The sequence below is a fragment of the Poromitra crassiceps genome, assembly GCF_964638095.1.
Source record: "Poromitra crassiceps genome assembly, chromosome: 2".
Lineage (NCBI taxonomy): Eukaryota > Metazoa > Chordata > Actinopteri > Beryciformes > Melamphaidae > Poromitra > Poromitra crassiceps.
This window is the reverse complement of record NC_139624.1, coordinates 23,715,449-23,732,467: the sequence shown is the minus strand read 5'-3', so window position 1 is coordinate 23,732,467 and position 17,019 is coordinate 23,715,449. Positions and strand designations below refer to the sequence as shown.

At 43.6% G+C, this 17,019-nt stretch overlaps 1 protein-coding gene across 1 annotated transcript in view; it reads left to right on the top strand.

Annotated features, from left to right (window-relative positions):
* Window positions 1-12,660, top strand: part of kcnj8 (potassium inwardly rectifying channel subfamily J member 8) — a gene marked incomplete at both ends in the record, with an annotated part of 13,269 nt that extends 609 nt beyond the window's left edge. The window contains 5 exons of the mRNA XM_083661654.1: window positions 3,135-3,283; window positions 4,299-4,459; window positions 8,728-8,873; window positions 11,372-11,588; window positions 12,424-12,660. Of these exons, the coding sequence (XP_083517780.1) occupies window positions 3,135-3,283; window positions 4,299-4,459; window positions 8,728-8,873; window positions 11,372-11,588; window positions 12,424-12,660 (910 nt within the window). The remainder of the gene's footprint in view (window positions 1-3,134; window positions 3,284-4,298; window positions 4,460-8,727; window positions 8,874-11,371; window positions 11,589-12,423) is intronic.
* Between the last annotated feature and the right edge of the window lie 4,359 nt (window positions 12,661-17,019).

Here is a 17,019-nt window from a genome sequence, read left to right as displayed (position 1 = left end):
GGACTATCTTTTGAGAGAGGAGTTCAGGGGGTATGTGGGGGACAGCTGCAGGCAGGAGAGGAAGGAGAGGGTTTGGCACCCCCCTGTGCTTCTGCTGCCTACTGCACCACGCGCTCACCAAGCCACAACTCTCAACCTCTCCCTCCCTCCCTTCACCCTCTCTCTCTTTCCTCTCTCTTTCTCTTCAGTCTCATCTATCCCCTTTCATCCCTCTCTCTTCTTCAATCTGTTTCCACCCTGAATCTCTCACAGAACATGAAACAGCCTATGCCAATCAGTGGAAACTTAAAATCAATCAATTGTAAACACTGTAAAACCCTAACAGTGTTAAAAACACTGTAAAACACGAATAACACTGTTAAAGGTTTGAACAGATTGGTGATGTACAGTAGCCTACTTTACATTTCGGGTCCATCTTCAGAATCAGAATCAGAAACACTTTATTGCCAATTGCATCACAAGGACACAGGAATTCATTCTGGTGTAGCAGCACAACTCAACAAGATAAAAAAAAAACAGACAGGACACAGTCAAGACAACACACTCGGGACATGATAGAACCCGTACATAGTCAAATTAACAAAGAAGATGATTTTTGAATACAAGATACACAGCTAAAAACACCCCTAAAGGTAAAGTAAAATCACCAGTACCTAGAATAAAAAGATAAAAAGCAGGGACTAAAATAAATAAGATAAAGTGCTTTAAAGGGGGGGGGTCATGACCTTAAGTGTGATTTGAATTATTAATGAGGAGAGAAACAGCCCTTGGGAAGTGGCGTGTGGTCCTGGTTTTGATGCACAGAACAGAACCGTCTTCCTGAGGGGAGTTTTTTTGAAGAGACGGTTACCAGGATGAGAGGGGTCAGTGGCGGTCCTCCCTGACCGCTTCCTGACCCTGGCGTCATACAGCTCACTCATTGACAGTTGCTGTTGTGCTGTCAGCTTCTCTGCTGTGCGCACGATCTGCTGCTATCTGCCCTTTGCAAGAGCAGACAGAGCCGAACCACACAGAGATGGATGAAGAGAGAACGCTTTCAATGGTGGCTCTATGAAACTGGTTGTTGTTGATTGGTTTATATTCTCATTCCTCCTGTGGGTAACTGGCTGTTGATTGGTGTATATTCTCATTCCTCCTGTGGGTAACTGGCTGTTGATTGGTGTATATTCTCATTCCTCCTGTGGGTAACTGGCTGTTGATTGGTGTATATTCTCATTCCTCCTGTGGGTAACTGACTGTCTCACATGGTCAGACCCCTTACGTCAGCACGCTTCCAGCGACGGAGGGTCTGAATCACAAGTCAGCATTTCTGGGTTTTGCCACCAGAAATCCCGTGGCGAAATCTGACTGGCTGGGCTGTTACGGAAGTCCGGCTCGCCGTCCGTGGTTGGTCAATTCGTTTCTAGGAGTACCGCTGCGCTCAGACCCACCGGTGTGGAAAGTGGGGAGCTGCCGGGGTTGCAACCCCCCCTGGTGGCAGTCGGTAGCGCTGTCGCCTCACAGCTAGAAGGTCCTGAGTTCGATTCTCGCCTGGGACGCTGTGTGCGCTGGAGTTGTGACCCCCCCATATCTTCAGTGCCCACTGCGCAGGTGGGCTATCTCATCGAAAGGGCCTTTCTGTGTGGAGTTTGCATGTTCTCCCCGTGCTCCCTAGGGCAGAGGTTCTCAAATGTTTTTCAGCCAAGGACCCCTTACAAGATAGAAAATATACCGGGGACCCCCTCATTCTGATTTGTGATTTTGGGCTAAGCTTAATTGTATCCCCGGTAACGTGCTTGAATTTTAATTTGATAGGTTTTTTATTAGAATGTAATCCATGAACCATTTTAGATTTAAAGCATAAACTATTTTCGTTGAACTATGAAGATTTTGCAAAAAAAAAAAAAAAATTATTTTTTATTACATTACATTTACATTACGTCATTTAGCAGACACTTTTGTTTTGTCCAAAGCGACTTACAATATCACAATTTGTCAACAGTACAGAAAACCACTATGCAACACAATCAATGACAGCCAAGATATTTTGATAGACTAGCACCATGTAGGAAGTAGTTTGAGAAGGAATAAGTAACATGTAGCATTTTTTTTTTTTTTTTTTTTTTTTTTTACTTGCAAACTTTTCGCGGACCCCCTGGCAAAGTGCCACGGACCCCTGGGGGTCCGCGGACCCCCATTTGAGAACCACTGCCCTAGGGGGTTCCTCCGTACATAACCCCCCACTAAAAACATGCAGAAGATCGTCATCCGACCAGTGACGACAACATCCGAAGTTGGTCTCCGGGCGCTGGAAAGAAAAAGCGACCACTGCTCCTGGCCTGCCCCCTGGAGGAAAGGACAAGCCTGGATGGGTCAAATGCAGAGGACAAATTTCACCGGCCACCGTCAGCATGAGTGTGTGTTTGTGGCCGCATGCATGTGTTGTGGTGTTCGTGTGACAATAAAAGACAGGCTTGTCCATCTGAAATCGTGTTTTTAAATCGTGACACAGCCCCCCTCAGCCCCACTGGATTTTCACTATTTTTCAACTATTTCTTTTAATTAAAAACAAAACCATAGTATAAACTCTTTTATAAATATGGGTAGAATGTGTTAAAAGAGACTATGAAAATATATAGCCTATTTAGGAGAATAAGAGTGCTTTTATTGTGAAATTCCTCCTCACGGTCTTAGATTAAACGATACAACTGTTATTTCAGATGTTTTCGTATCACCATTTAATTCCATACATTATCGCCTTAACGTTACAACCCAGAGGTCTCCTGTTGTTTAAAAAAATCTAAGAACAGCTCAGAGACAAACTACTGCCTTGACTCATTTAATCTATCATTTTACACAACACAAGTGCTATCGTATTTTCCTCTTAGGCCACAATTATTGCATCAACAGTGGTTTCATTCACCAGAATTGAATGCGGACATCATTGGGCATGTTTGGCCTTTTCACTGGGCAGTAGTGAAAATAGTCCCCATTAAAGGAGCATTACACGTTCAAGCAAGTTGTTCAGCATGTTGTCACCACCGCACGCTGTGATTTAGATAAGATGCGAGCATGAAGCATTCATCTTAAATCTCTCTCTCTCTCTCTCTCCCTCCCTCTCTGTCTCTCTGTCTCTCTCTCATCCCTCCATCCAGGTCATTCACCTCTGCATTCCTGTTTTCCATTGAGGTTCAGGTGACCATCGGCTTTGGAGGCCGCATGATCACAGAGCAGTGTACGACTGCCATCACGGTCCTCATAATGCAGAATATAGTGGGACTCATTATCAACGCCATCATGCTTGGTAAGGGGAGGGCAGCTGAAGCTGCATGGTCCCACCACTAGGGGGGGTGTAGACTGTATACAAATATGGACGTAGCCACTGTGATGTCACCCATTGGTTTGTGGACTCCTGTAATCCTGTTTTGAAGCCTCAAGTTTGACCATCGCCATCTTGTTGTTGTTTTTTTAGCCAGGCAGAGCCACAGCGCCTCCTGCTATTGGTCTGTGATTGGCGAGCAGGGCGATTATTGGACAGGTGACCTGTCAATCATGTCCCAAAACTTAGTCTGTTTTATCATCTACTTTTACTCTAAATGGGACCATAATTTACAAAATGAACATCGTGTTTTATTGAAACTAGAAATTGAGGCCATAAACAAAGTAGAAAGTGTTTACTGAGGTCATAAAACAAGTGAGAAGTAGGGTAATTTTCCCATTGACTTCCATACAATCAGATTCATCTTTGCAGCCACAGACTGTAAACAGGTGAGTTATATAAAAAATCCACCCCCGTACAATTGTGATGAATGGTGAAATTAGCTATAGACGGTTTCAACTCGACAACATAAATATAAATTTCCCTCTCTCAAAGTAGAGGTTATTTTCCCTGAGTTTTCCCAGCTCGATGTACAGACGTTTTAGGCGGAAGCATTTGAAAATTTGCGAGAGCCAACCGTCTGTTTTAAGAGACTAAAAACCTTACTTCCTGTTGATAGTACAATAACTGACAGGAAATAAGCTAGGTTTCAAATGGTTCCCTAGCAACACAACTCTGTAAAAAACATTTATAGAGACCAGGCTGTAAACATGTTTATTTCTGATGTAACGTTGGTCATTTTAACATGGGGGTCTATGGGGAATGCAGCCAGCCTCAAGTGACCATTCGAGGAACTGCAGTTTTGGGTATTTCCTCATTTTTCAGAACGGGAGGTTGGAGCTTGCTATATAGTAGTTCTTTTCTTATTTATTTATTTTTTTAAGCATGTGAAAGGTTAATTGAGTGCTGATTGGTTGACTGACAGGTGTATTCATGACAGGTTGTATCTTTATGAAGACGGCCCAGTCTAACCGGCGGGCAGAGACGCTGATCTTCAGTCGCCACGCGGTGATCGCTGTCAGGAACAACCGCTTGTGTTTCATGATCCGCATCGGAGACCTCCGGAAGAGCATGATCATAGGAGCAGCTGTCAGACTCCAGGTACACTGATGTGAGATCATACACAGACTGCAGGTACACTGATGTGAGATCATACACAGACTGCAGTTACACTGATGTGAGATCATACACAGACTGCAGTTACACTGATGTGAGATCATACACAGACTGCAGTTACACTGATGTGAGATCATACACAGACTGCAGTTACACTGATGTGAGATCATACACAGACTGCAGTTACACTGATGTGAGATCATACACAGACTGCAGGTACACTGATGTGAGATCATACACAGACTGCAGTTACACTGATGTGAGATCATACACAGACTGCAGTTACACTGATGTGAGATCATACACAGACTGCAGTTACACTGATGTGAGATCATACACAGACTGCAGGTACACTGATGTGAGATCATACACAGACTGCAGGTACACTGATGTGAGATCATACACAGACTGCAGTTACACTGATGTGAGATCATACACAGACTGCAGGTACACTGATGTGAGATCATACACAGACTGCAGGTACACTGATGTGAGATCATACACAGACTGCAGGTACACTGATGTGAGATCATACACAGACTGCAGGTACACTGATGTGAGATCATAGGAGCAGCTATCAGACTGCAGGTACACTGATGTGAAAACTCATGTGTTGATTAATGTGCACTGTCCCCTTTAAAGTGATCTCTAAGATTTCAGTTTTGTTCTCTTGGGTGACACCTATGGCGATGAGTGGTAATTGCAGGTGAGATCAAGACAGTGTTGCATAATGTGACATTAGTCAGTTTGTTCGGCCATAGTAACCACCCGTAATGCTAGCAGAGACCAGTCAGATCCTGACCAGTTGTCAGGAACCTACAGTAACCTACAGAGTAAGTCTATAGACCAATTATACGCCTACGTCACAATGACAACAAACAGCGTCAGATGCGCAAGACGGAGACAGAAAGACAGACTCCGCGCAGCCCTGTCAAGTAGTTTTCCAGTGGTCCGAAAACTATTCGAGCTAGATATGTCTTCGTGTTGTGCAGTGCGATGCCAGAATCGGAAAGCTATTGTAGCAGAGTATTCGGGTCCGCCTATTCACACTTGGTTAATAAAATAATAAACGATAGAGCCAGGCTGTAACGTTATAACCAGCTACACCTTTATTCTCCCCACATATCCTGTTCTACGGCAACCGGAGGGAACATACACAGCCTCGCACACACGCAATAGAACACAACACAACACTGAACAGTCTGTTACACTATCAACAAAGCAAGGACTAAAGTTTTACCGAATCCCGTCAACTCATACTGCTTTTAATGCTAACCGTAGGTGTCTTTGGTTGCAAGCCCAAAGAGGAAATCGTTAAAAATGCCCGACTTTGCAGTGCTCGCTCATTTCATATCAGGTATGCTGTAGTAGGCTGCTAGTGACGGCCACATCGCTCGGTTAGTTAACAACCAAGTAACGTTAAATCAAATGTCATTATTGAGTTGAACTGATTGGAACGAGGACATCATTAAAAATGCCCGAAATGTAGTGCTCTTCATAATCAGGTAAGCTGCCTGACTGTAGGCTGCTCAGCCACATCACTCGGTTAGAACGACCAAGTAACGTTACATAATGTCATTATTGAGTTGTGTGCATTATCAACATAACAATATATCTTTGCAAGTTACAGAATAATTATCTACGCTATCCCCAGTTATAAAGGAATGCACGATATATGTATTGCTGGCCACTCTAGGCTTGGCGAATTGACAGCGCCAGTGCATATGGTATGGGTCTGTAAGACGTATCCCATTAACCAACGTTAATTTCGATGCATAACATTGCTTATCACTAGGCGATAAGCTGTGGTAGTAAGCCGAGAACTGCATTTTAAAACTAAAATCTAACTGTGTGTCGCAGATGAGCACAGAGCAGTCCTGACAGCGGCGTCTTTCACACAGCTCTGTCTGTGTCAATGAGCGGCTCCGGGCTTTTTGCCTACACGATGCGTGCGCAGCTCCATGTTGACAAGCTGTATAAGGGGTCTATTGTGTTAGCTCCGCCCACTCTGTGAACCTACAGTAACCTACAATCAATCAATCAATCAATCTTTATTAGCAGACACAAGGTCCAATAAAAAAACATACAGTAAAAAACAACAACACAACAACATCAAACAATTAAACAATTAACATCAGCACATCAAAAATACTACAATAAGAGCCTGTACCAATGAGCCCAAGTGCTGGACTGATACTTGATTGCACTAAGACTGGGCTGAGTCAGAAGCAAGATTATGATATTGTGGCAGAATGAGGCGCACACCGAGGCAGATCCTTTGGCTTATCAGACTCTTTATTTATTGAACGAACAGACACACATAAAGGCAGGCACGCCAACACCTCGCTAGCTTCTCCTAGCCTAGCCTAGCTCTCCCCAGCACGTCTGCTCTCTTCCAGCTTCACACAGCTCTCCCGACCATTCCCACTTCCTCCCCTAGTCTCCACCCACTGGCCCTATGCTCCCTTCACTTGCCACTCCAAAACCCCAAACCCCACATGCACAGAACAACATAACAGACAGATACAGTTAGACATACACCCTACTAGCTATCCCATAATACTCCACCTTTCCCCGCGCTACAATATTCTGAGAAACATTCAGATGACAAATAAATTTATATGTCAGGTTTCTCAGTAGGGCATGAAAGGTATTGACCCCTACACCACAAAACATTTCACTGGCACTACAACACCTTGGCCTCCCAAGCAGTATTCTCATACAGTCATTGTAGGCCACCTGCAGTTTCTGAATGCTAGCCTGCTTAAACTTGACCCACAAGGGGGCAGTATAAAGCGGTGTACAATATGCTTTGACCAGGGTTATCTTAATCTCAATCACCATTGGTTAAATCAGACATTTATTTACATGAAAATCTATGAGATTATATCTTTAAATAAATTAATAAATTAATATATTTTTTAATTCTAGCCTGCATCTTCTTTATTGTTGTACGACAGCACCATGGTGTTTTCTTTCCTACTTTACAGCTGGACTTGATCAGAAAACACCTCTGTCCTTTGTTGAACAGTGCAAAATTCATAAAACTATGTTAAAGATGTGTTATAGTGAAAATGTAACATAATCTACACACCTTCACAACTGAGCTGTGATTTCAATTTCCAATAATCCTCTTTGTATGCTAATGAGTTTGATGATGTCCTACAATGGAGGAACTTCTGCCTTTCTCATATAATGTTTCGGCCCAAAAAGGGATTCCGGATCCTTTTCAGTCTAATGTGAAAATGAATAGAGGTGTAAAATGATTGCCTTCAGGTTATTAAGTTGTATTTGCTGTCAAGGGTTCCTTTATTGCATTTCTTAATTTGTTGAGCTGGATTCTGGTGGGTTTTGAAGTGGCAATGAAAAAATAATCACTAGCCATACGCACTGCAGCATTTCATTGCTCTGAGAAGTGAGGATAATGCAACATCAATAACATGATTGTTAGCAAACTAATTTTTAACATTAAATTATATAATAACTTCACAATATGTCATATGTACTTACATTATTTCACTAATTTTAAGAAACAGGCTCCAAAAATCCCATGAATTTCACCACTACTATGTACCAGTGATGTATATACTTGTAGCTTAATCTTTATCATTGTAGGAAAACACATACTTATTTAATACAATGCACAGTGTTGTAGTATGATATTGGGCAATTTGCTAATAGTTCAGTTGCTAAGATTAACTAGCAAACCAGCTATGCTAACATGACTGTTTTCTCCTAAGAGAAGACAGACTAGATCACATTCACAAACTGTTAAAGGAACACTCCGCCCATTTTCAACCAGCTTTGTATCATTAGAACATCAGTAGTATATCAGAAAACTGTAAACGGTTTTGAAGTCTGTCATTTAATTTGACAGTTATTGAGTGTTAAAGTGTGGACCAGTGACATCACTGGTCCACACTAACTCAAATTAATAACTCATTAACTCAAATCAACTCTCAATAACTGTCAAACTATTCATCATTCATCTAGTTTGACAGTTATTGAGAGTTGATTTTAGTTAATGAGTTATTCATTTGAGTTAGTGTGGACCAGTGATGTCACTGGTCCACACTTTAACACTCAATAACTGTCAAATTATATGACAGACTTCAAAACCGTTTACAGTTTTCTGATATACTACTGATGTTCTAATGATACAAAGCTGGTTGAAAATGGGCGGAGTGTTCCTTTAATAGTTCCATTATGTTTTGGCCCCTAAATGTACTCAACACATAATTGTTTGTCTTCAGGTGGTGAGGAAGACGACCACACCAGAGGGAGAGGTGATCCCTATCCATCAGATCGACGTCCAGACACAGACAGAGAGCGCTGTGGCCAGCAACAGCCTGTTCCTACTGGCCCCTCTCATAATCTGCCACATCATTGACAAAACCAGGTGGGGAGACGAGACCAGTGCTGTAGTCAAGTCCAACGTTGAGTCCTGGACACAGTTTCAGGACTCGTGACTCGACTTGGACTTGAGCACTGATGAATCGGACTTGGACTAGGACTGCATCCATGCATTCAGACTCGGAGGTTAGAGACAAGGACTCAGACTTGTTAATTGATAGAGGCACCCCCCCCCCTTTTTTTTGTAATAGGCCCTAATAGAATTAATTGGCACAAGATATTGATACTGTGACATTATTACATTTTGTGCAAGAGCAGGCATGTGGTTTCCACCTACATGTGGATTCACCCCCAAGTTAACTCCAGACTCAGACTCAGGTAATGGGACTCTTCTTTGGTGACTTGGACTTGGACTTGGACTCGGACATCATGACTCGAGACATGACTTGGACTTGAGATATTGAGCTCAACAGGCACGTGACCTTTCGTGACGTAATTTGCCCCGGAAGTAATTTCCGCATCCATTCTCTCCATAGATATTACGATAAACCTGTGATAATTGTACTGGGCATTGGCTGCCACAAGCTAAAGTAGGCGTTTCAGCGCTAAAATCTGGGATAGATGGCATTACCCTATCGTCAGCAGCGCGCAATCACTTTGCGCTAAGAGCTTTGAAAAGGACCTTTTACACGCAAATACCTCGCGCTCTCGGAGCGCACCTGTAATCTCCGTGCAGCGCAGCACAGTGCAAAGTAGAATTCCTTTTGGAGATGTCATTACGCACAGCCTAGACATCAAATTATGCTGCTAAAATTGGGTATTAGCAGATAATTCAGTGAGGCAATCAAATATAACTCACTGAGAAACTTTTATCACATCGCAAAGAGGGAAATTAATTGAGAAAACTTGTTGGACAATGGACATAGGCTATTTACCTCCATAACCCGAAGGGTCGTTGGCACCACAGACGATCTGCCAATAAGCTCCCTCTGTCCTCGCACGAGTGAGTACACTCTATTACGCATGGAGAGAATTACAGCATATTGCATTCCTCGCGCAAACAGCCATTGCGAGACGGGAATCTGATTGGTTTTGATTGACGTAATGCCCAGCCTTGCCTGGCCACGCCTGTGAATAATTCTGGTAGTTAAGACCACCCAAATCCCGTTTGCGCAGGCATTTTGGGGCGCAGATGATTTTGGCACGGCTCTAATTTTCGCTTGCGACACGTGCCGTGAACCTTTTCGCATCCCCGCCGAGAATTGCATCCCCAACATATTTCGGGGCTGTTTTAACTTAGCAATCAGGGAGGTCACATCTACCAGACAATTATATCACTTTTAAACAGTTACATTTCTGTATAAATCATTACAAGTAAGCTCCCGTGAGGTGGGGATGCTTTTTTTTGCTGCTGGGCGGGGGAGCAAAACTCGGCAGAACACCTGGCGGACTGCTATCTTCCCATGCCTTAAAGCACGCGCAAACTGGTGCGCAAGCGCTATTAGGGGATAGCGCCTGTCGGAAGATATAGCCCAACGTGTTTTAAGGCTCGAACCAAGCCGAAAAGTCTTCCCAAGAATCTTGAGTGACTGGTCATCACCATCCTCTGAGACATGATGTCACCATCCTCTGAGACATGATGTCACCATCCTCTGAGACATGATGTCACCATCCTCTGGGACATGATGTCACCATCCTCTGGGACACACCCATCCACACAGAGACAGAACAAAGCAAACCAGCCTGACAAAAACATTCGGTTTAAGCAAGAACAAAAAATAACAACGGGAAGGAAAAAAATCCCGTTGATATATACAGTATATATATATACCTGTATATATATATATACCGTATATATATAGATATATGTATATATATTATTATATTATTATATTATAATTATACTGTATTTAGTGTAGTATTAGCAAATATAATTTAATCCTTTCCTTCCACATTTAAATCATATTTGCTATGCACATCTGGCTAATTGCCTGCCAGTCAAAACATCATCACATTCATTTTCATTTCCTCCTGGTGTGGGTAATAGTCAACAATGTTTACAACAGAAAACAGGAATATTGAATATGATGAAATATTGAATATGAAGACATGAGAAAAGATTTGGGAGAGACATGTAATTATTAGGTCATTACAACTGTATCAGTCAATGATACAGTTAGATCTGAAAATAGGTGGGTAAACTGCGTTTAGCTGCCTTTACCCTCCACTACACCCCTGATCACTTTATCAGGATGTTTTGTTTTACCAGGCCTTACAACGTTCTCCACCCATTATAAACACATCAAGTTTAATTCAAAAACGATGATATTATCCCAAAAGACATCATGTACAAAAGTGTGTGCCTATGGTGTTTGGGGCCACTGGTCCACTGTGGACCAATCAAAATAGCTTGGTGCTCAGTCTCAAAAGCTACAGACCAAAGTCCTAAGTCAAAGACCTTAGATAACAACACAACCTGTGATCATATTAAAAAAGGTCCGCTTTAGGGGAAAAAGACCCACCTACCCTCCCTCTCCTACACAGCCCGCTCTATGACCTGTCGGCCATGGAGCTTCAGTGTAGCGACTTGGAGGTGATCGTGATCCTGGAGGGCGTGGTGGAGACGACGGGGATCACCACGCAGGCCCGCACCTCCTACGTCGCTGAAGAGATCCAGTGGGGTCACCGCTTCCTCCCCATCGTAACAGAGGAGGACGGCGTGTACTCTGTGGACTACTCCAAGTTTGGCAACACGGTCAAGGTGAGAGACGGGCAGGCTTCTTACACAGAAATTCTAATTTTCAAATATTAACAATCATCTGAAGAAACCAATGATAATGGGTTATAGAGTGCCTAAGTCACACCCTCTTTTGGGTTCGGCATCGGGCCTAAGGCCTAGTCCACACGTACACGGGTATTTTTGAAAACAGGGTATTTCCTCCATAATAACTGCCTCCACACAAGCAGTGCTTTAGAAAATCTTTCCTTCCACACGTGAACGCAAATACGCTAGAAGTTACAAAACTAACATGACCTTACACCGGTAAATACAAACGCAGCACCCACAAACACCAGCTAGCGAGCAAGCTAGCTGGTCTGTGTCAGTAAAGCATCACTGGACACATTTACCCCATATTCATTTGCTCGAAAATAACATCAAATAACACTGCTCCAACCATAATGGTCACAGCGAACGTAGACGTTCTCTTGAAGAGCAGATTGTTGCCTAGGCGACAGGTTGTTGTAAACACTGGAAATAGCGGAGGACACTAGTGACATCACACACTAAAATCTAATAAACAAAACTTGGCATCTCAGGGCTTGTGGAGAGTTGGATTACACCAGGTGAGCAGTATGGAAGCATTGTATGTGTTTTTTCTGTTGTGTTTTACGTTGTTGCTCGTGACCCTGTTCACACTCAGCAGACAGCTCTACTGCCTGACGCGGCCGGTCTCCATTTCTCCAAACTGGGACCGCGCTGGCTGCATTCTATTGCATGTAGTACACTGACTGTCGGCAATTAGGCCTACCTCTTACAACCCCACATAAAAAAATCGGAACTATCCCTTTAAAGTGGTCTTTGTTTGCTCTTGAAGGTAGCGACGCCCCGCTGCAGCTCCAGAGAGCTAGACGAGAAGCCGTCCATCTTAATCCAGACCCTTCAAAAGAGTGAGCTGTCGCACCAGAACTCCCTGCGGAAGCGCAACTCCATGCGACGCAACAACTCCATGCGGAAAGGAGCGGGAGGCAGCGGAGGGCTGCGGAGGAATAACTCTGCGCTCACCATTCCCAAAGTCCAGTTCCTCACCCCCTCCGAGGGCGCCGTCACCTGACATCAGGCCTGGCTCCTATTGGCTGCCCTGCTCTTCCTGGTGGGCAAGAGGATCGTGGGTGTTAGCATATCACCTGGCCTGCTGCCTCAGTTGGGACTAATTCTCTTTCTGTTCCCTGCCTTGCCTCAATTTATCTCTCAACACCTTAAAGCCCCTGATCCACAATAACCTTCTAACTTCAGTAATATTGTAAAGTAACTTATTACTTTCAAATGAAAGAAACTAGTAATATGTAGTATATTACATTTTGAAAGTAACTTGCCTAACACAACTGGATTTTTGATTTTCATCAGCTGTAAGCCTTAATCATCAAAGTTAAGACAAAAAAGGCTTGAAATATTTCACTTTCACCTAAACTGATACCAATTAGAACACGGACCCCCATTCTGTAAGATTTTGTCCCAGGGTCCCCCATCTGAGAGGATTTGTGCTTTTAGATGTTTTATTCGAGAAAGTGTATGAAACCCATGACCAAAATAGTCATACATTGTCATTGTGTTACTTATGGATGGAATTATAGTGAAAATAAATTAACCCTCTTTTTTTTTGGGGACCCCTGGGGGTCCCTGGATCCCACTTTGAGAACCACTGATCTTAAAGTTTCACTTTTTGAATTAAATTACAAATTACAAAAAATTGACTTTTCCACAATTATCTCATTTTTTAGATGCACCTGTATATATAGCCTAAATACTGAGCACTTTTTTACGGTTACTCAAGTTACTAGTATTTGAGTAACTGGGTTGAAGGGAATATTCATTGCATTTAAACATAACCAGTTTCCTTCTGTAGCCACTTTGATTCCACGTCTGTTTTTTCCCCCAGACACATTGTCAGTCCCAGTTTTCATTGCAAATGCAAAGTTAAGTGTTGTTTTCTTTTAATATCACATCTTCATCTTCTTGGTGGTAATTTCTGACCAGCTCAGTGGCCTTGTAGTCTGAGTGTCCGCCCTGAGACTGGGAGGTTGTGAGTTCAATCCCCGGCCGAGTCATACCAAAGACTATAAAAATGGGACCCATTGCCTCCTTGCTTGGCACTCGGCATCTAAGGGTTGGAATTGGGGGTTTAGATCACCAAATGATTCCCGAGCGCGGCACTGCTGCCGCTCACCGCTCCCCCAGGGGATGGGTCAAATGCGGAGAACAAATTTCGCACACACAGGTGTGTGACAATCAGTGGGACTTTACCTTTACCTTTTATTTACTTGCTCTAGTGACAATATTGTACTGTACATGTATTTCAGAATCAGAATCTCTTTTATTGCCACAATATGCAAGATTATATATGAGGAAATTCAGCAAATTAGTTAATAAAATCAATTTATTAAAAAAAACAGCTATATATTATTAATATTAGTCGACTGTTAAAAATCCCAAGCTGGTTTTCTGGACTCAGTTTACCATAATGCATCACTCCCTCACCTGTTCCTCTTGCACCTCACCCAGCTGCCCACAATCACTCATAATTACCTAATTACCTGCAGCCTCCTTTCAAACCCCAGTCAGTTCACACCATGTTTAGAGCTGGCGGGTAGTGCTTTGGTTTACTGCCTTAACCTGTGTGTGTTAAGTAAAGTAAGTAGTGCTTTAACCTTTCTACTGTAGCAATTAATTTACTCTTTGATTGTATTAATTTAGCCTACCTGTTAATATAGCTTGAGTCCATATTTATTTACCTGTTTAAAATGGTTGTTTTGTTGGCAGCTAAAGTGGCCTCCTGCTAGCAGTTGTTTGGTGTTGTGTGCAGCATGATTTTTTTGTATTTCCTTGGTCTGATTCAGAACCACGCACACACCCTTTTGGATTTCCTTTGTACCTGACATGTTAGCTTTGCCCATGTGCATCCATCCCTTATAAACCATCCAACATTCTGCTTGCTTAAATAAATGATAAACTGCTCTTGGATCCTCATTGTGTCTAAACTTAAACGTGTACACCAGTCAGAGGCGCTCTGATCCTCATTGTGTCTAAACGTGCACACCAGTCAGAGGCTCTCTGATCCTCATTGTGTCTAAAGGTGCACACCAGTCAGAGGCTCTCGGATCCTCATTGTGTCTAAACGTGCACACCAGTCAGAGGCTCTCGGATCCTCATTGTGTCTAAACGTGCACACCAGTCAGAGGCTCTCTGATCCTCATTGTGTCTAAACGTGTACACCAGTCAGGGGCCCTCTGATCCTCATTGTCTAAACGTGCACACCAGTCAGAGGCTCTCTGATCCTCATTGTGTCTAAACGTGCACACCAGTCAGAGGCTCTCTGATCCTCATTGTCTAAATGTGCACACCAGTCAGAGGCTCTCTGATCCTCATTGTGTCTAAACGTGCACACCAGTCAGAGGCTCTCTGATCCTCATTGTGTCTAAACATGCACACCAGTCAGAGGCTCTCTGATCCTCCTTGTGTCTAAACGTGCACACCAGTCAGAGGCTCTCTGATCCTCATTGTGTCTAAACGTGCACACCAGTCAGAGGCGCTCTGATCCTCATTGTGTCTAAACGTGTACACCAGTCAGAGGCTCGCTGATCCTCATTGTGTCTAAACGTGCACACCAGTCAGAGGCTCTCTGATCCTCCTTGTGTCTAAACGTGCACACCAGTCAGAGGCTCTCTGATCCTCATTGTGTCTAAACGTGCACACCAGTCAGAGGCGCTCTGATCCTCATTGTGTCTAAACGTGTACACCAGTCAGAGGCTCGCTGATCCTCATTGTGTCTAAACGTGCACACCAGTCAGAGGCTCTCTGATCCTCCTTGTGTCTAAACGTGCACACCAGTCAGAGGCTCTCTGATCCTCATTGTGTCTAAACGTGCACACCAGTCAGAGGCTCTCTGATCCTCATTGTGTCTAAACGTGCACACCAGTCAGAGGCTCTCTGATCCTCATTGTGTCTAAACGTGCACACCAGTCAGAGGCTCTCTGATCCTCATTGTGTCTAAACGTGCACACCAGTCAGAGGCTCTCTGATCCTCATTGTGTCTAAACGTGCACACCAGTCAGAGGCTCTCTGATCCTCATTGTGTCTAAACGTGCACACCAGTCAGAGGCTCTCTGATCCTCATTGTGTCTAAACGTGCACACCAGTCAGAGGCTCTCTGATCCTCATTGTGTCTAAACGTGCACACCAGTCAGAGGCTCTCTGATCCTCATTGTGTCTAAATGTGCACACCAGTCAGAGGCTCTCTGATCCATGCATTTTGCATAAACAACATATTTTGAACAGTCACATTACCATCAACCATACAGTCTTTTACATCGACTAATTGTCTATTTAAGGACAGCCCAATACTATAGGTTTTATCTCTTTTTTTAAACTGTCTTATTACTTTTGACCATTGCCAATAGTAGCAATGAAGCCTTTTACTATTTTGTAGGTGGAATATTCAGGGTCTTAACTCTTCACTGTTGGGGTGTAAGAGTGAACCCCCTGAATTCAGAGAAAACACTAAAGATACTGACATCATCATCCTCCAAGAGACCTGGCTCTGTCACTCACTGTACCCCCAAACTACAGAAGAATCATCCTGTCATCAAACGCCCTACTGCTAAAAGAGGGAGGGATTCAGGAGGGTTTATTATTTGGTACAAAGAAGAAATGTCAAATGACATTACCCTTATAAAATATGAACGCTCACACATTTGGCTCAAAACAAAACAAGGTGGCATTATCCCTCCAACATACACATTCCTACAGTATGTGCTGTACATCCCCCACCTAGCGACACCTAATTACCCCTTCTCCATGAGCAGATCTGCAGCTTCCAGGCCCAGGGAAGTGTGCTGGTCTGTGGGGACCTGAATGCACGAACTGCCTCTTTACCTGACTACAGTACAGCTACCATGTTTTCTATACATTTAAGTGGCACCCTCAGCCACAGCCCTAACCTTTGCCGGAGAGAGGTAGGCGGCATTGGTGTATATACACTGCGGTGTATGGTCAGGGCATAGTGCGGTGGCAGAGAGGACTTGCAGATGGCTGTGGTGTCACCAGGCCCACCGCACAGCGAGGCCATGGTCCGCTCCACCTTCAGGATGTTCTCTGTGGCCGTCTCATCGGTGCTGAAGAGGAGGGAGAAGAAGAGGTCAACAAGACAAAAGTCATGGAGAGTGCAGTGTACGCTCAATGGCACATCTCACAGTATCCCTCTGTGTGCTCCTTGTGCCATATAGATTGCCATTCTGAGGAGGATGAGTAGGTGTGCAGTGTTTTCAGATCTGGCCAGAATCTTTGTTCATTTGAAAGTTTGTTGGTTCCTTCTTTTTTATCAAGATAGATTTTTGTCTTGCCTAGCACAATGCATCAAAACTCAAAGGAGCCCCGGGGGGGGGGGGGGGGGGGGGGTGTATCGTTAAAATTAATG